General features: G+C 44.6%; 1 protein-coding gene across 3 annotated transcripts in view; it reads right to left on the bottom strand.

The window, feature by feature from the left end:
* The window catches only part of EDAR (ectodysplasin A receptor), a 93,474-nt gene that overhangs the window by 33,578 nt on the left and 39,830 nt on the right, over nucleotides 1–20,066 (bottom strand). For all 3 annotated transcript variants that reach the window (XM_014569266.4, XM_075918069.2, XM_075918067.2), the window contains 3 exons: nucleotides 5,178–5,246; nucleotides 4,564–4,686; nucleotides 2,643–2,824 (listed from right to left, as the gene is read on the bottom strand). In XM_014569266.4, coding sequence (XP_014424752.3) covers nucleotides 2,643–2,824; nucleotides 4,564–4,686; nucleotides 5,178–5,228 — 356 coding nt within the window. In that variant the 5' untranslated portion in view covers nucleotides 5,229–5,246. The remainder of the gene's footprint in view (nucleotides 1–2,642; nucleotides 2,825–4,563; nucleotides 4,687–5,177; nucleotides 5,247–20,066) is intronic.

Below are 20,066 nucleotides of genomic sequence, written 5' to 3' on the forward strand. Positions count from 1 at the left end.
TTAATCTTCATATTCTTCCTTACTGTTGGTGTGATGTATGAAGAGAAAGTCAAGCGGGATTCTTTTCAAGTTGCAAGGCAAATTGGCTTGGCTGGCAGCTAGACAAGCCCTTCTTTTTACCTATAAACTGAGAATTTCACATGGAATCACTGATTCAATAAACTCGGTCTGATTGTCATCACATGTGAAGTCGATAGAGCGTTTTCCTGTAGGTCAGATGGGGAGGGAGACCTTGTTTTTGTTTTGGTTTTTAAGCCACCTGTTGCACCGTGTGCAGGTTGCTAGTTGTGATTAACTGGGTATGTGTCAATCAATTTTCTGCTGTTCTCTACCCATGGCCCACAATTAGTCTCATGTAGGCAGTAGTTGGGATTGATCTGCTTTGGGCAGGGGGCTGGATTTGATGACTTCCTGAAATCTCTTCCAGCTCTATGATTCTAGTAATACTTTGATCTAATTTTAGGTGTTGGGTTCAGAGTGTGGGTGCTGTGTGGTTTGGTGGCAGTCTGTGAGATATATGGTCAGTCAGGCTAACTGATCTAGTGGTCTCTGCTGGCCTTAGATGCCATGACTCTATGGTACATCTACATTTTCTCCCCAGTTTGAACTAGCGATGCAAATATAGCTGACCGAAATCGCTAATGAAGCGGGGATTTAAATATCCCATGCTTCATTAGCATAATCTCGCCCGCGCGCTATTCCGCTCGCCAGCTGATTCAAACCAGGAAGTGCGCTCTGGGACGCTTTAGTTCGAACCAAGGGGTTTGATTCGAACTAATGCATCCCGGGGTGCACTTCCTGGTTCGAATCAGCTGGCGAGAGGAATAGCCGTGCGGGCAAGATTATGCTAATGAAGCATGGGATATTTAAATCCCCGCTTCATTAGCAATTTCAGTCAGCTACATTTGCATACCTAGTTTGAACTAGGGAGCAAGTGTAGACGTACCCTATGGAATTATGGCAATCTCTCTTTTTACTAGCACAACTGCATTTTAAGTAGTGTGAGCTATCTTGTACTTTCTGTCCCCGTACTGCATACTCCCACTGATGTCAGTGGGAGCAGTAAATGTAAACTAAAAGGTGCAAAGATGTATCTCAGAAAAATCATGAATTTTGTTGCTAACAAAACCCAACTAAAATAAAGTTTTAGAAAAAATGCATACATGTGTATGCAGCCATTAAAAGACAATATCTTTCAAAAAACGAATAGTCTTGCAGCACCTTAAAGACTAACAAAACATGTATATGGTATCATAGGCTTTCATGGGCACAACCCACGAAAGCTCATGATACCATCTACATGGTTTGTTAGTCTGTAACTGGAAAAACTTAAAAAAAATATGAATAGTCTTGCAGCATCTTAAAGACTAACTCGGCTACCCCTCTGAAGCTTTTGTATATATCTTTTGGATATTAAGACAATGTATCTTTGGGCAGGTCTATACTTCTGTGTAAGTCAATCTAACTTGTGTCACTCAGTGGTGTGAAAAAGACACTCTCCTGAGTGACGCAAGTTACAGGAACCTAAGTGGATGTCCACACCAGCAGGAGAACATCTACCGCCTATATAGTTTCCGTCTCTCATGCACATGGAATAATTTTCTCCTATCAACATAGCATCTTTGCCAGATGTGCTACAGCGGCACAGATGTGCTGCTGTAGGACCTTTTAGTGTAGACTTGCCCAAAGAGCACATCTAATATATTTGATTTGATGATTTGTTCTAGCACTTTTTATATTTTCCTCTCCCTTCCAGAATTATGCTCTCTATTTTCAGTATAGCTCAAAGATGACCCTAGTACCTAGCATTTATTCTATGTTCACTTCAAACCAGCTTGATAATTCATTCTCTCTGAATTCCTCGTTTTTATCCTGCCTACTGCTGTCTTCCCATAATAAAGGACGGGCACTAGCCACAGAACAAGATTGATTTATTAATCTCAGAGGGTGTTATTAGAAGGCCATATGGTTTTGGTAGCTCTTGAGGGTACATCTACAATGCAAAAAATCAAACAAAAAATCCTGCAGCAACCAGCCTCCCCAGCTTGTGTCAAATGATTCCAGCTCATGCTGCAGGGATAAAAATAGCAGGGCAGATATTAACACTTGGGCTAGAACCAGGTTCTGAGACCTGGCATGTAGGTAGCTTTCAGACCTTGGGCTCCAGCCCAAGCGGGAATGTCTACACTAGTATTTTTAGCCCTGTAGTGCAAGCCCAACTCAGTTCTGACTCCCTGTCTTGGAATTTTTTTCTGTAGGGTAGACATATCTTAGACAGCTGTACTACAGACGTACTAAATACTTTACATTGCAAAACTTGACAGCTGGTCTTTTTCAGGAAGTCTCCTTTGCTGTTTTTAAGGGAAAAGCCATCATCTTTTTCCCATTCTGTCCCTAAGAAATATTCCTCCAGTTTATTGCATTTCAGTGGTCTTAAAGGCACATGCCTATTTACTACAACTACTTAAAAGCTTTTGCATAGTGGCAAGTATTATTTTTCTCAATACCCTAAACTATGACTAATAGACATTGTACTTATAAGCAGGTGAGGAAACCGGAAGAGATCAGAGGTGTCAATGTGGAAAAGACACTTGATGCACTTTGAAGGCTATGTCTGTAAAAACTCATTGTGATATTCTTACCCAGGGAGACAAGGCCCGCATTCTGCGTCATTCTCTGTATCACCAGGTGTCAAGACAGTGGCTCGAAAAAATCCCTCGCAATCTTTGTGACGCCTGCATATCTGGTAACCTCCTTTGGAAAACTTTTCAGACGGGCAAGGAACGCAGCCGTAATCTTCATCTTTGGTGCCGTAGCCACAAGTCTATAACAGACAGATGCTGAATGATAGAACCACACTTGGTGCTACTGTATAGGAAAAGAGATCACTCGAATCTGGCCCTGGTGGCTTTGTAGTACAATAGAATCCCAAAGATTCCAAGCAGAGCCAAGTTTGTGGGTCAGTCTCCTGTGATCTATATTGATAAGGATGAAAAATGATGAGGAGACGGCACAAAGTGACTGTAGGAAGAGAAGGGGACTGCTTTTTTGTTTTCTCAACAGCAATTCCCCTTAGCCATATATGTTAAATTTCTGACGACTCAGAAGTGAATTTCACCCATTCATCAACTAGAAAAATGGTGACTGCACATTAGGCCATTGAAAATGAGACTATTCAAACAGATTATTAGGTGTTTTTATAATCAGTGAGAAGAGAAGAGATTGGGGGGGTGCTTCCCTTATGGCAATGTTTGCACAATACTTGGTAACCCCCTAACTCTGATTTCCCAGATGAGTCGTCAGTTTAGATTTAATAAAACAGCACTGGCGTTCTGGTTTAATACCAGCTGGCTATTCCTATTGGATTTATTCAGGTTTAGCAACTGTGCAAAACTTACAATTGGAAGTTTAGTTTATTAAATAAGTTTTCAGTAATTTATATTTTTAATATGCAAATTATCTGCTACATAGTAAATGACTACTTGGGAACTGTAATTTAAAATGTTGCAGAGGCTTCCAAGATTTTAAACGCCAAACTGTTTCAGCAGGAAAGCAAAATTAAATTCCCTGTGTGAGCGTGTCCGCAGGGAGATGTGTGTGTGTGTGTCAGCAAGCACTTCAAGCTATTCATCTCACAAAATCACCAATGTCAGGTTTTAAATTGCTGATTAGCTGATATATGGGAACTAAGAGGAGACTCCAGGCAAAATTGTGGGTTTATATAAGAAATGTTCTTTTTATATAAGAAATGTTTTAAAACATTGCTATTTGTGGACTGTGGTTTAGAGAAGCATAAAAGAGTAAGACCCCAGTCCAGGAAAGCATTTAAGCACATGAGTAGCCATACAGGCTTGAAGTTGAGCAAGTGCGGTCATGTGTGCGGGGGTGAGTCTGGGTTTTTCCTTTCTTTTTCTAATACAAATATAAAATCAGCTACAAATCATGTCTATCTTTTAAAAATGAATAATACTTTTTAGAGAATCAAGAATCCTTTAAACTTGTATAGCATCTTTTATCCAAGGATCTCAAATAGCACTGCAGTCCTCTGAGCATCATTATTCTGGTATGATTAGTAGTACAGGTTAACCTCTCTAAACTGGCATTCTCTAGTCCAGCATAATTTGAGTTAATGGGAGGACCAGGTCTCATGGGTGTGGCCAAGTTTCCCGCAGTCCCATAAAGTTTGTTTACAGCCACCAGTCTTGGCTCTCGTTGTTTTATTCTGTTGTTAGTCCTAATTTACCCCTAAATGTCTTCTAAGAGCCCAGTAAGCAGTGGAAGTGTAGGTAATGCTGCTAGACAATATTGACGTCCTGGGGTTGAGAACATTCTTTGGCTTGGCACTGGGTCAGGTCCCAAGGGTGTCACACTAGAGAGGTTCAACCTGTGGATAGCTGAGATCTGTAATCACTTCTGTTTAACAGTGCACAGACACACTAAACTGTATTTTCGTAATTTACGCCAATGTAAAAACAGCCCAGATTTAATTTTTGTAGGACATTTTTTTTCTCATTTCAGGCTTAGGTGTGATGTTTTACCATAAGACTGAGACTCTGAACTTACCATATAAGGCTCTTCTCCTGGTTTGCACTGGGGACAATCATGGCACATTCCAGTGGTCTGGTTATAGTATTCATTTTCACCGCAGTTAGAATACTCAGCATTAGCAGAGTGCGCTAGCCACACCTGTCACGCAAGGTTAGACATGTCAAATATTTAATTTTATCAACCAGGTTTCCCATTAGACATGTTATCCTTGCCTGCCAGCTAGGGTCTGGCAGACTGATGAATTAACTTTTAGTGCAAAATATCTTTAATACTATTGCCTGCAAGTGGAGATGCAACGGTTTATGGGCATTTTAAAAACACATTTTCCAGCAAATGGATGGTGCCCTAAAGCTTGAGAGTTGAATTCAGTTTACTAGGACGTAAGCACTGAGGTTGCAATTCACTGAAGCATTTAATTACTTGGTTAGGTCCCGCTGAAATCAATGAGATTAAAGCAGAGGACTATGGTTAGCACATGCTTTATGCTCTGCTATATAGGAATAGGTGGCTAAATTGGGGGCTGAGACAGGAAGTGCTATGTTACTTTACTGAACTTAAAAATCAACCAACCACATGCACACAAACCCCTTTGCAAGTTGGTTATACCATAGAGGCAATTAAATACATACCACCAGAAAAGGGAACACATGTGTCCATTTACGTTCACCCAAATGAACCATATTTTCTTGATACTCTACCTGAAAAGATATAACCAGTCATTATTATGCAAGCTCCAATAAATATTCTTAAAGTGTGTCTGTGTGTGGGTTTGTATTCTGTCCTCTTCCCCTTTCTGCTCTTCAAAGTAAAGGCTGTTTCATTCACAATTTGGGGGTTGGTTTTGTGAGCTCTTCTAGTTCTAGTCTGCTGTCAAAGTATGAACAGCACCAAGACCATTGACAGGGGAGGTGAAAAATGGGGCAATTGCTTTGGGGCCAGGCGATTCAAAGGGGCCCAGGGCTCCTGCAATACGCACCATGCTCCAGGTTGCTCTTAGGGCTTCCTGCTCCAAGTCCTGCCACTCAGGGCCCGCCCCACCTAGGGGCATGGAGTTGCTCCCTCCCATATCATGGAGACTATCAGCACAAGACATCTTATAAGCAATGCCTGAAGTTCTAGAAATCTCAAAAGATGCACACACAAGGAATATAAACCTAAAATATGGACTTTAGAAGTAAAGCCCTTTCCTCTCCTTGAGAACAGAGACTGTCCTCGTGTAACTCCTACGCTTTGTATCAGAGAATTAGACTATTTTTCCAGAGCTGGGAAGAGAAGCCATGGGGTAAAGACTGGGATCTCGGTTGGACATTGTCTCTTTGAACATGAGTAGGGCAGGCAACTCCGTTAGGAAGACCCCCAAATGTCAAGAACCAAGGTTGTAAAAGTTACCAAACATGCCTCATAGCTATTATGAAGCTATATAGGAAGTGTTCATTGTGGGCAGTTTACCTTGAGAGTTCATACCTTTTGTTATCCCTTGAGAGCTGAGCCAACCAAACAGCAACACTCTGTGTGAGGGGTGGGGGTGGGAATGGAGGGAGAGGCTGACTGGTGGAGAGGAATGTTATAAATAGAATAGTTACAAACAGCCCTGTGCATTCGGTGAATGATCAGTGCTGGACCAAGAGTTGTGTCTGTGGTTGGGACTGAGTCCTAATCCCTATGGTACTTTGGATTACAGGTAGGTCCATCAACAGGAGGAAAGAAGCAAAGGGCAGCAATTGCTCCAGTGCCTGGCGATTCTAAAGGGCCCAGGGTACCCAACTGCTGCTACTGTGGGAGGAGAGAAGGCAGATTGTGAGCACTATTACACCAGTTAAGGTTAACTGTCCTTCACAGGACCCAGGGAGATGTCCGGGCAGCATAGAACTGACCTCAGTTGAGTGCTCAGAACTTTTAACAACTCATAGCTTTAGGTATTAGGTAGAAAGTCAGTAGTTTAAAAACATTCTTCACAATCTTTCTGACCGCAGCATCTCTAGTAACTTCCTCTAGAAATATGAACAATGTTAAGTTCCTTTTAAAAAAAAAAAAATACCAGTGAGAGTGTGGAAATGGGTTTTTCATAAACAAATCCTGGGAAAGGAGGTACAATCCTTTCTATAACACGATGAAAAACATAGTGATACCGTTGCTGCACAGATTTTATAAATTAAAATTCTCAAATGGTAGAAATGTTATTGTAATACTTTGGTATAGTAGATCCTAACTACACTCTAAGAAACGTCATTTGGCAATGCTCTGACACATTCAAAGGCTTTTTAAAGTAGCCCTTGTGATATCTGTAAAACATCATGCATATATCTTGAGGACTTCCACCTGAGAAAAGAGCAAAAGTGGAAGATCTTCTGTTTTAAAGGGGAAGACCTGTTCAGTTCTAAAGCAGATAAGGTTCTGGAAAAATGAGAAATATTAGATCCCCAGCCAGATTTGCCTAATACACGTTGTAAAAGATTATTGGTAATATGCACATGACCACAAAAGCAAGGAAATCCAGAGCTGTGTCAAAGGAATACTCAGAGGAAATTCTGTGGTGACATTAAATAAATCCATTTTTAGCTAGGTTTGCTGCATATTTAAGCCTTTTAAATAAGCAACAAGTTTTATTATTGCAGGGTTCAAAACATAAGCTTAGCACTGGCAAATTACTTCACAAATCATGTATGTAGCCAGATAATGCCTAAATACCTTGTTTCTTGCTTCTGTGACAAGTTTGTGGTGATAGTATCTACATCACAGATGAGCTGGGCACAGCTCCATAGTTCAGGTTAATTCTGTTTTGCATAGCATATGAAAATCATGCAAATGATTGTGTCTCTTCTTGCCATTATGATACCGACCACTGTGCTGCTGAAGCCTGCTAAAGCAGAACACAGCAGTGTTCTTTTAAGTGCTAACATTCCATTAAGATGCCAACATTTTAATGGGGTGATTTCTGGAGCATTTTTTTCTCCATGTACAAATACATTAAGCAAGACTGAAGCAGTTACATCCAGATCGATCTTTCTGACAGATGTAATGAATCAAATATGTTAGGCAGAGGTTGATTGTACTTTGGTTTAATTTTCACATTTGACGAGCACCTCCTAATCAGGGTCGGCTCTAGGCACCAACAAATCAGGCAGATGCTTGGGGCGGCACATTGCCAGGGGTGGCGTTTCAGGCAATGCCTTGCCCTGCCCTGCCCTGCCAATTTAAAGGGCCATGGTTGGGAAACGCTGGGAAACACCACGGCTGCGCGCAGCTAGCTGGCACCATCAATGCGCCCCGGAACCTGCTGGCTGCCCCGTCTCCTCTCCTGCTCCGCCCCTCCCCCGTCAATGCCTAGCCCCGCCCCGCCGATGTAAAGGGGCTGCCGATGTAATGCGCCCCGGAGCCTGCTGGCCGCCCCCGTCTCCTTCCCTGCTCCTCCTCTCCCCTGGCAATGCCTAGCCTGCCCCGCCCTGCCCTGCCAATTTATAGGGTTGCAGGAGATACCGCGGCTGCGCAGCCAGCACTGGCACGATGTGCGCCTGGGCCCGGAGCCTGCTGGCTGCCCCCGTCTCCTAGTCCTGCTCCTCCCCAGTGGCCGCTAAATCCTCTGAGAGCCTCTCCACTCAAAGCCATGAGCCACCTTTCCGCCTAGGGTTGCCATGTGTCTGGTATTTTCGCTTCCTGTCCAGTAAAAAAATCAGAAAATACCGGACACCTGGCAAACCTACAAACACTCAGCCCACTGGCCCAGCCCCTGGCCTCTCCCCGCAGGCCCCAGCCCCCAACAGTCTCAACCCCACGGACCCTTTGAAGTCTGTTCCTAGTTTATTTCTCTTGTTCATGTTTGTAGTAGAAGTAGAACCAAACAAGGATGCAGCGCGCGCCCGCGCGCGCACACACACAGAATATTAACTGTTCTACGCTCTTCAATGAACCATGCATGCTGTTTCATAGATATTTCTTTAAAGAATTAAACTTCGCTGATCTGGGTAAACTTTTGTGTTTGATGTCTCTAAGGCAAGCTTCATTCCATTTATAGCTATATTGGGCACATACAACTCTCCACTCCCTCTAACACCTCATAAACTTGAATATATAATGGCTACTAAAAAGATGGACACACAAAAATAATGTGCACATGCACACCCACTGATCTCCGTTTATCTGATAACATAGATGTGTTAGAGCCACATAAGGAGCCACTGCATTCCAAAACAAATCTAGTTTAACAATACAACTATTTATTGATGTAGTTTAGATGTCTTATGTGCTATAGTTATCATAATTGGTTGACAAGTATGTTTAAACAGAGTGGTATTGTTAGCTGATTGTAATTGGTTTGAAGATTGATTAAGTATAGCCATAAACTGCTTGAGTTTTAGATGTGGCACAAGTTCTTCCTTCTATTTTTGGTACTTAGTTAAGGAAATATAAACTATTTGTGTTAATAGTTTTTCATGCATTCAAACCACAAATAAAAAGTAGCCTATTTCTATAAGAACAATAAAGTAGAGATTTAAGGTACGTTTCCCACTCTTGAAAACGAGCTTCGTGTGAGCTGGAAATCTTGTCTCTGTCACCAAAACAAAATTGCGAAGTGCAAATGTGTAAAAGCCAACAAAAAGGAGGGGGCGAGGCAGCCAAAATTTTTTTTGCTTGGGGCAGCAAAAAACCTAGGGCCAGCCCTGCTCCTAATCACCCTGAAATCCATGGAATCTTCATATGCTCAGAGATTCTGAAAAGAAGGCCACTTGTTTGCAGATAAAAGATCTTATTTTAATACCACCTTGGGGGGTAAAAAGGACCCCTTCTTTGTCTGACTGAGTTTGAATAGGGTTTGTTATTTCTGAAGCTTGAGCTAGCCTGGTGGTTCAGAGGCAGCACATTGGTCTATCATGCTGGAAATCTAAAATGAAATCCCAAGCAGTGTGGGCTAGCAGGGTTGTGAATACTGCAAAGGAACATGCTGAGATCTTAGGGCAGCATAGTCATTTGATCCCACAGGACAAATCCAAATAGGTGGGATGTTATAACAGCGTGACTGAAGAAGTAATGTTAGTAGGCTTCAGGGAGAGTCATCACAACCTTTCTTACTGAAGTTAATGGTGCTGCTGATGTGGGCACCTGAGGGAGACAAAGGAGGGACTTAAAGGGTGTCTCTTCACTGCAGGTGGCAGCATACCTCCCAGCTCAGGAAGGCAGACCTGCAGTAACGCTGCTTGAGCTACCATGCCAAAAATATCAGTGTAGTCAGGTTAGACGCCTGAGTACAAAGCCACTCAGACCCTCCCCTCCCCCGGTATGTACTCCGGCAGCTAGCTGCCACCTGTGCTACTCCTGCCACACTGATACCTTTAGAGCAGTAGCTTATGCAGAGCTAGTTGGTGTCTACCTGAGCTGGGGCACACACTCAGAGCTGCAGTGTAGGCATACCTAAAAGAGTGAAGATTTCAGTGCAGATTAACAGAGATGGGAGCACTTAGTAACTTTGTTATTTTGATCTTGGGCAATAACACCATGTTGTTGAAGCCGTTGGACATGCGAGGCACTTTTCATTGAGGCTAAATGAAGGAATAATTAATCGCCTCTTTGCTTAGTGAGTGCTGAAATAATGGACAACACCATCCAAAGACTAAATGGAATAACCTCGGGACTGAGTTGATTTCAGCTATGTGGTTATCTGTGTCTGTGAGTCAGAAGCAGACAGAGAAGCAGAGAGCCAAAGAAACAGCCAAAACCAACCAACATTGTAACATGGGCCTAAAAGCAATCCAAGAGTTTTGGGTAGTTTTAGCTAGAAGAGGCTTGGAATTATGAGCAAGGAAACTGCTGCTTGTTGTTTGAGTCCTTCTGTGTTCAGTAAATAGGACTTCATCTACACTGGCATGATTTTCCGAAAATGCTTTTAACGGAAAAGTTTTCCGTTAAAAGCATTTTCAGAAAAGCGTGTCTAGATTGGCAGGATGCTTTTTCGCAAAAGCACTTTTTGCGGAAAAGCGTCCGTGGCCAATCTAGATGCGCTTTTCCGCAAAAAAGCCCCGATCGCCATTTTCGCTATCGGGGCTTTTTTGCAGAAAACAGTACTGTGCTGTTTACACTGGCCCTTTTGCGCAAAAGTCTTACAGAAAAAGACTTTTGCCCGAACAGGAGCAGCATAGTATTGTCAGTGCTTTTCCGGAAATCTTACATGAGATTGTCAGTGCTTTTCCGGAAATTCAAGCGGCCAGTGTAGACAGCTGGCAAGTTTTTCCAGAAAAGCGGCTGATTTTCTGGAAAAACTTGCCAGTCTAGACACAGCCTTCTTTGTAAATATACAGGATTGCATCAGAGAAATACCTGATTTCATCACCAATTTCTCCTAACAAAAGTCCTATGCAAGACCATGGCTAACTGCTTGGGCTCAAAAGAGTTAGCAATAAACTACTTTAATAAGAGTTGATCAGGAATTTTTGGTAAATTATTTTCTGGTAGAAAAATTTTGCTTCATCAAAACCAAATCTGTTTACAGGTAAGGTCTGTTTTAGATACATTTCTCAACTTCAGGGTTTTTTGGAAAAATTTTTGAAATGATTGAAATGTCCTGTTGTGTTATATTCTAAATGAAGAGAAAATCTGATTTTCCTAGTTCAGAACAACGTTTTTTTTAAATTGAAACAAAATGTCTAGGTTGAGCCGAACTAAATTTTTTTTGTTGGTTCGCAAAAATTTTCAATATTTTGACTTTTTATTCTAATTCAGGGGAAGAACTTTTTTGAAACCTTGAATATTTTCCCAGAATGTGAAGACTGTTTGCCATCGTCTGTAAGTTTAAAGTGTACACATTTCCAAAGAGAGAGCAGATTTGTTGGTAGGGCTATTGCCTGTTTCTTCTCTGGGTAGACGAGGACTACAGCATAACAGTGAGCCTTTTAAACATAGAACAGGAGCCTCTTGCATCTTCACCCTACTCCTGACTGCCTTTGCCCTCCCCCTTGCATTCTCTCCTTTTGTTGATTTTTAGATACTTTTCACACTTTTGCAGAATCACCAATGGGCAGGATGATGGCACAAATTTACCATGTATTGCAGTGCATAGGCCTTACACTCTTTTACCCCTTCATTCCTGAACAGGCCTGCCAATGGGGAAGGAGGGCGAGGGCGGCGGCAAATGGGGCAGTTGCCCCAAGGGCCCAGTAAATCAAAGGGGTTTGGGGCTCCAGCTGCAGCAGCAAGAGCCCCAAGCCCATTAAATTATCACAGGAGCATCATACTGTGCACTCCAGCCGACTCTTAGGGCTGTCTGGGGAGGCAGGGGCACCACAAGGTGTGCTGCAGACATCACTGGGGAGGGGGGGGACTTCTGCCTGAGGCCCCGCAGAGCCAAGAGTGTGAAGCCGGGCCACCCCACTTTGTCCAGTGGCCTGGTGAGGCTATCCGCTCCCTATTCCTGTCCCCCCTCACACTCCCACTTTCTGCCCCCAAAACAAGCCCAGATGTAACGTGGGTGGGGACATGGTCTGAAGTGGCAGGAAGTAATAAATCCGATACGAAGTGAGTAGAATCAGTCAAATCAGGCCCAGCCAAAGAGTTTGTGGGGCCCAAGGCGACATGTTGTGGTTGGCTGCACCACATGGCCCGGTGGTTCCCAGCCAGGGCAGTGAGTGAGCAGCCGGGTGGGCAGGGGCAGGTGGGTGCCAGGCAGTGCAGGGTCCTGAAGGCGCGGGGCCCAAGGCAACTGCCTTGCTCTCCTTGCCCTAAGGCAGAGCCAGAGTAAAATAGCACAGTGCTCCAACAGGGGCAATTGTAACTACTGAAGAGAGTAGAGTGAAGGAGGAAAGTGAACAAAGATTTTTGCAACCTATTCTCTTAGCAGTGCTCATTTCTTTTAGGTTCTATTTACATAAAACCACCAATTGACAAACTTTAATCTCTGGAATGCACTGATAGTGGGATTGTGTCCATGAACTAAATCATACACCTCTTCTTTTCTTCACTATATTGTATATGGATGTAGAAAGCCCCCAACAGAAATATACCCAAGAAAGGGTCCTTGGGGAGCCAATAGAATCCCGAAGAAAAAGCGAGACCAGGAAATGCAAAAATAAAGTTGATTTAAAAGCCGATTTCTAAAATACTTAATATTCTCAGCTAAGCCATTATTACTAATTATTTGAAATAACAATATGCTGACAGAAAGGAAGAAGGGGTCTTGTAAAAGCTTAAATGAAACCATTTTGGGCTGCTTAATAATAATCTTTATACCACCTGATGTTAAAGAGGCTTTACATTTAACTGCGCTTTAAAAATTATGATTTGGTTTCCCTTTGGTCCTTATCGTGTGTGGTGCTAAGCGTTTTCTATGAATAGCTGAGCACCCGCAGTGCCCAATGACTCCAATAGGAGCTGAGAGGTCTCACAAGATCAGGCTATCGTTGGCATTATAAAATTTAGATAAATTGCAGTTTTTAACTTCCCAAAATACATTCAGATATAACAAACAATCCCCCCCGATTAATCTTATTCTGTGTTACAACTTTTTCACACTTTCTTTATAGCCTCTTCTTTCTGTGAGTCAAATAGAAGATAAGGAGACTTTGCATAGTACAAAACAAGCCTTCCTAAAATAGATCCTGATTCCACTAGAGGGCAGTAACTTAGCACATATATTAAAATATTCACAGTTTGCTGTTGAGACAGTCTTTTCTAGAAGAATCATAGGAGTGGGAGGAACCTCAATAGGTCAGCAAGTCCAGTCATCTGCACTCATGGTAGGACCAAGAACCATCTAGAGCAGCTGTGGGAAAGATATGGCCCACCAAGCCTTTCAATCTGGCTCATCTTCCTACGCCCCTCGGGCATGGAGCAGCCCCATGACACTCAAAACATCTGGCTGCTCCACATGTCTCTTTGCATCATGTGCTGGGGGGAGGAGGGTAGCTACCCCACTCCCAGCACAATCTCTCACCTCCTATTGGCTGGAAGCTGGCCAATGGGAGCTGGGAAAGGGGCAGCATGTGAAGTCTCTGCCCACCTCCTGTCCCCCCGCCAGCTATGCACTGTGCAGAGAGGCACATGGAGCAGCCAGCCACTTTGAGTGGCCTGGGGCTGTGGCAGGCAAGGAGCCTGCCTGAGGATCCCACTGGGCTGCTGGCCAGGAGCTGCATACGTAAGTGCCCGCCTCTGGCACTCCAGCCCTCCTGCTCCCCAACTCCCTGCCCCAGGTCACCACCCAAACCTTCTGTACCTCCCCTCTCCCAGGTCACAACTCCCTCCCCAACCCTGCACCCCCTCCTGCACTCCAATCCATTGCCCCAGCTCACCACCCACATCCTCTGAACCCTTATCTCCCCTCTCTCAGGTCCCCCTGTTCCCTCCCAGATCCTAAACTGCCTCCTCCACACCCCCCCCCCCCAGGCCTGAATCCTTTTCTGCACCCAGACCTCCTCCTAGACCCTGCTCCCAATGTCCTGCCCCAGGTCACAACCTCCTCTTTCACCCACATTACATCTCAGAACCCAGACTCTCCCCTGCACCTCAGTTCCCTTCCCTGAGCTCTCTTCTGAACCCAGCCTGCATCCCAGACCCCACATCCTCTCCATAAAAAAGTGTATCCCTTGACCACTTACCAAAATCTTGGCGTGCTCCCCTCAACAAAAATTATTGCCAACCCCTGATCAAGAATGTTTAGCCGTCACATCACAGCCACTTAAGAGAACAGAAATAAATACCATAAACAACTTTTGTGTTCATGGTTAAACTACAGAACTCTGCTCGCCGTGCAATGGGCATAAATTTTATGGTGAAACAATCCCCCAAAGTTATAGGCAGTTTAAAGAGAAACCATCTGTTGGCATGGAGATCAGTAGATTCTAAATTGGCTACAAAGGTGCAGGGAATAAATAAGCATGAAGATGTTGTTGGTTTTTTAAATTGTTACCCCTCAAGCATCTCTGGGAGTGTTACATATTCCTCTGGAGTGCTATAGAAATGTAATAGGCTGCCAATGTGGGTGGTTGCTAATGGCAGGCATTCCAATGTGGGGAAGTCCTGCTCTGCAAAGAAAAGTCAAACTGCATTTGGAACTAAATACAAAATGGGAAGCACAGCAATGTAAGTCCGCCGATGGCTAAATATGATCGATACAGCCCCAATTGCTTTTCAGCTGTGTTGTCTCAGGGGGAAAAGCCTGCAAGTAGAGGAGCACATTAGGGCCTAAATGTTAGAACCACTGTCTCTCTATTCTTCCCATCTTTCTGCTGGTACAGAGATGACCTTGAAGCCAGTGTAGGAGAGGCCTGATATCAGGAGTTCATACAAAGACCTCCTGCACACCCGGAAAGCTCAGCTTTTATGCACAGCAGCTCTGGTGCTGTGGTTGGAGGTAAGAGCAGGAATGGAGGATTTCTCTTTAGGAGAATATTCTAGGTTTTCCCCACAGGCAGGGGTCTCTAAGCTGCAGCGCCTGTTCTGCCATGAGACTAAACTTAGTAGGGGCTGCAAGGTAGCTCCACTGCTACCTTGTGGGCAAGGAGAGAAGCCCTGCAGCGTGCTCTAGCACTAAGCCAAGTTGTTTGGCCTGGTGTCAAGATCTGGGATGCAATGCAGGGTTGAACATGTATAATGAGAGCTGTACAGTGCTGGGCAGGAATTCAGCTGCATCCCATCCTGCAGGTGCCTGCAGATAGATCAGTATAAAAGCAGATGGTGTGTGTCTGAAGAATCCCCAAGGACCATTGCCCTGCTGTAGGAGACACAGTACTGTCCTTGCACACTGGGGAAGAGCAGTTAAAGTTGGGTTTCAGCTGTGTATGTGCCCTCCTGATTCTGGGCTGGGGAGGGCTGTGGAATAACATAGGCTGTTTACATGAGCACTTTTTGTTGGTCAGAGGTATGAAAAACACACACACACACCCCGACCAATCAATGCTTCTGTTGATGTATAGTGCTGTGCTGGCAGGAGAACATCTACCCCGATATAGCTCCGCCATGTGTTGGGGGTAGTTTAATTATGGCAGTGGGAGAGCTCTCTCCTGTCAGCATAGAGCAGCTACATAGCAGATCTTATTACAGTGGCGCAGCTGCATTGGAACAGCTGTGTCACTAATAAGGTCCCTTGTGAAGACCTAGCCTTAGACTACTCTGTGTAAGGCTGCCTAAGTTATAGCAGCCTGTCCTCAGCTGCCAAAGGGTGGCATTGTTACCCAGAATGCCCTGTGCCATGCTCCGCCCCCAACATAGTCCCAAGACCAGGGTTTATGGTGATGGTCCTACAGGACAGTATAAACTGCTTTATGCAAAGCCTGCGCTGAGAGAACCCTTCCCTGGCTGGATTCAGGGCTTTCACAGTCCTTGGACACTGACACAGCAAGGCAAAGGGGCTCGAGTGAAGGAGAGAGTCCCCTTCCTTGTTTTACCATATATTCCGGCGTACAAGACGACCTCTGAAGTTAAAAAACATCCCCCAAAAATCGGGGGTCGTCTTGTACGCCGGATGCCCCACCGCCGGAGCCCTCCCAAGTCGGTGGAGACTTTAAAAGCTTGCCGGCCACCGGAGAAGGGGGAGGACGAGGAGAGCACGGGGGCTCCCCGGATGTGGAAAGAGACCCAGACGCACTCACAACAGTCTCCGCAGGGGGGGAACACGATGTCGTGAGTATCGACCCCCCGGGTAGGGGGAGGAAGGAAGTAGCCTAGGGCAGGGCGGCGAAGTAGCCCATGGGCTGGTGTGTTTAGGGGCACACCCCCGCCAGCTGGACAGGGACTCAAGTGTAGTCTCTGTCCGCGGCGGCGCGGAGGGGCTCCGGAGGGGGGGCAGCCCATGCGCGCCTGGGATGCCCCGCCGCCGGCTTCTCCCGAGGCTTTCAAAGCCGCGGAGGGGCTCCGGCGGGGGGGCAGCCCATGCGCACCTGGGATGCCCCCCCGCCGGCTTCCCCCGAGGCTTTCAAAGCCGCGGAGGGGCTCCAGCGGGGGGGGGGGGAGCCCAGGCGCTCCTGGCGGCTTTGCTCCCGGTGCCTCTGGTCTGCTGGGGACCATCTCCAGCAGACCAGGGACACCGGGAGCAAAGGAGGCGGAGGGGCGCTGGGGTATAAGATGAAACCCTATCTTTTAATTAAAAAGATAGGGGGTTGTCTTATACGCCCAGTCGCCCTATACGCCGGAAAATACGGTACTCATTTGGGGACTTAGAAAGATACAATGTGCAGAAGTGATTTCTGTACCAAAACAGCCCAGGGGGCTTTACTGTACTTTCCAAGTCAATCTGACCTAAAAGTAGAGACATGCCTTTGCAGATGACCACAGCTACCAGTGTTTTGAAAATCACCGAGAAAGGTACATGTGCTTCATCAGTATTTTAAATATACTGTGACCTGCAAAATATTCAGGTTAGTGGAAACTTTGCACCAGTTATTACTATTGCAGATATATGCTACTTTTTTCTAATGATACCATATTAAAATGATTCCTACTCTTAGCTCTTGTGCTTCTAGCAAAGGACATGTAGGAACTCCCCATTTGACTAAGAGTTTTTAGTACTGAAGGACTGGTAGCTGCAAGTAATGTTACAACTTTCTGAAATGCTCCGTTTCTGTTCCTTTCTGATCATGCTCAAGCATTCCTGAAGTCTGCAATTAGAATAATGATATTTAGCGCTATATAGCATAATAGCACTTTTCATCAGTGGCTCTCAAAGCACTTAAAAAGAAAGTCAGTATTTCCCCATTTTACTGATGATTGAGGAACACAGAGTGTCCACCCAATGAGACAGTGATAGAGCCAGGAATAGAAACCAGGTCTCTTAAGTCTCAGTCTAGTTCTCTATGTACTAGCTTCTTATTCTGTTCAGTTGCTTCTCCTGCCCCCAGGAGGTTTTCGTGATGGGACAAACCAAGTTCTCAGAACACCAGTTTTACTGAGTCCTGTGACCCTGTAACCAACTAGGTGTATTTGGAGGCATCAAAATGGATTCCACAAGTTGTCTCAGTACAGAATGTGCGAATAGTTAATCAATGGGTCTCTGTATAGGAGTGTTGCCTTGGTCATTTGGGGTTTGTCTAGTCTAGAAAAAGAACTTGAGATTTGCTGGGGTTTAACTCAAGCATGTTACCACTACCTTATGCTCAGTGCAGCTACAGGTACCTAATACCACAATTTAGCAGGCTTAATCCTGACCTAGTCTTAACTAGTGATGTGAAAGTGTAACCGTGTACACGGTTAACCAACAAGCCTGGGCTCAACAGTTGACGTGCATGGATACACACAGGCTCCCAGTACATGGGGAGAGCCAGCTTAAAAGCTGGCTCCCAGCACATACCAGCTTCCCTTCCTCCCTGCGCAGCTGCCTCTATATCAGGCAGCAGTGCAGGCAGGAGCTAGTATGCTCTGGGAGCTGCCTACCCCCCGTGTGTAAATTTTCAGTGCTTACTTACACACTTACTTCATTACATGCATCTTAACATTCCTAGTCTCAACATCTCTTCTTAACCTAAACAAACATTCAGATGGCATCTGTCTTCAATTTTGTCAAGGGGTCTATTGGCCATTTTGAAAGTACAGGAGACCCTCACAATTTGCAGATTTCTGGTTCTGCTGTCCCTGTCTGGGGGAAGATGGTGGGTCCAGAAGCCGTGGGGAATTCACTGCGACTCCCAGCCCCTTGCAGTAAGTTCCCTGGAGCCACGGTGAGTCCCCTGTACCTCCCAGCAGCTGCAGTGAGTTCTCCATGGCTCCTGGCCCTTGTGATGAGTTCAGGAGTCACATAGAACTCACCACAGGGGCTGGGAGCTGCGGTTCCCAGTATTAGCAAATTTTGCCAGTTGCGGTGGGTGAGGGAACACATCCCTCGTGAATGGCGAGGGTTTCCTGTATCTCCTTTATCAGAATGTATGGTCTGCCTTGTCTCCTCTTTCGTCTTGATTCTTAACTGAAACTGACTATTACAAGTGCCAGTCTTCTATATCTACTTGCTGCAGTGTGGGCATCTGATAGCGGTTCAGAGGACTTGGCTAACTGAGAAAAATGATCCAAGGGAAAATATCTCACTTGGGCTCATTCTAGAATAAAATTACACATCAGAAAATGTTTCTGTGGGCTTTGCAAGTCTGCTTTGAGGGTTTTAAATAATTAAAAATAACATTTGAGGGGGTTAGATATTGTTAGTTCTAGTCTGTCTCTCCCTCCCCCTCCCCCGTCTCCTTCCACATCTGCAGAAATAAGTGCACTTACCTCTGTCATTATTCACTGACACTGAAATGACCCAGCCGCAGATGGGATTTGATCACATAGATGACTGGGATGTTCAGTGGTTATAAATAACTAAGTATTGTCCTGTATCAGAGAAGCTGTTTAGAAAATTCAAGTCCAAGCATGAAGCAACAAGACACAAATTTGGTTCTTTCCTGTCAAACAGGATGCCCCGTTTTACTGGTTTAGAGATTGTCAGTCTTTTTCTTTCAAAGTAATATGAAAGCAAATATACAGCATGATTTCTAGAAAAATCTCTTTGACAGAACTAAATAAGATGCTACCTTGCCCTGAATGGCAACACTTTTTTAATGCCTGTTTACACGAAGTGGAATTTTAGAAATGGAGTGCACTGGGGAATTACTGAGATTTAGAGCTATAGTTTTTATTAGCTACTCAATTCAAATGTGAAGATTGTTGCTATTCAAACTCTTGGGCTTTGTCTACACTATGGCTTTTGCCGGAAGAGGCAATGCGAATGAAGCGCTGATTAGCATATTGTCATGTTTCATTTGAATAATATATTCCAAGCCGTTTTTGCACACAACCAGTTCCGAATATATTATGTAAATGAAGTGCAACCGTATGCTAATCAGCGCTTCATTTGCATTGCCTCTTCCAGCAAAAACTGGTAGTGTAGACATAGTGTTAATTGGCCTGAAATTCCTGGAGATATCCTCCTAAGAATTTCTGGAGGAAGGATATTAAGTTTCTAGTTGAAGTTGTCTAGCATCTGTGGCAAATCGGAGTAATGATGAAGGGTATGTTGTGACAGTTCTTGGGACAACCAGGCCTTTGAGTCACCTTGATACCCCTGTCTCCAACCAAAGCAAGTCTTTCTTAACTGGGCATCAGCTCTTGGCAAAACCAAAGTTTTAGCCACTGATGCAGTGTCCTTCAGCCTATACCAGCCCTAATTTTGCCTTGTAGATTATCACCTGCATCCCAGTCCCCGAGACACTTCGAATTGTTCCCTGTGATATTCAGTCCTTGTTACAGGGTACCTGAGGAAACCCCAGATCTTCTGCACCCACAGCAACAGTGTACCCCAGTATTATGTTAAACCACCACTCCTGTAAACCACATAGCGCTGGGGAGCCCTTAGAAAAGTTGACTTTTTGTTTTTATTATAAGAAAGAATACAGATTTAACTAGAGTGAGAGAAAGTGATGCAAACAATTCATAAGAACAGAAAATGCAAACTTGGCTCTAGACTTATCAGTAGTCACCTGTCCTAGACAGGTATGTCTAGACAGAGCCATGTAAACTAGTTTACTCGACATAGTTAATGAAGCAGGGATTTAAATAATCCCCGTTTCATTAAA

The sequence above is a fragment of the Pelodiscus sinensis genome, chromosome 1 (genome assembly GCF_052426305.1).
Source record: "Pelodiscus sinensis isolate ZL-2025 chromosome 1, ASM5242630v1, whole genome shotgun sequence".
Taxonomy (NCBI): Eukaryota; Metazoa; Chordata; order Testudines; family Trionychidae; genus Pelodiscus; species Pelodiscus sinensis.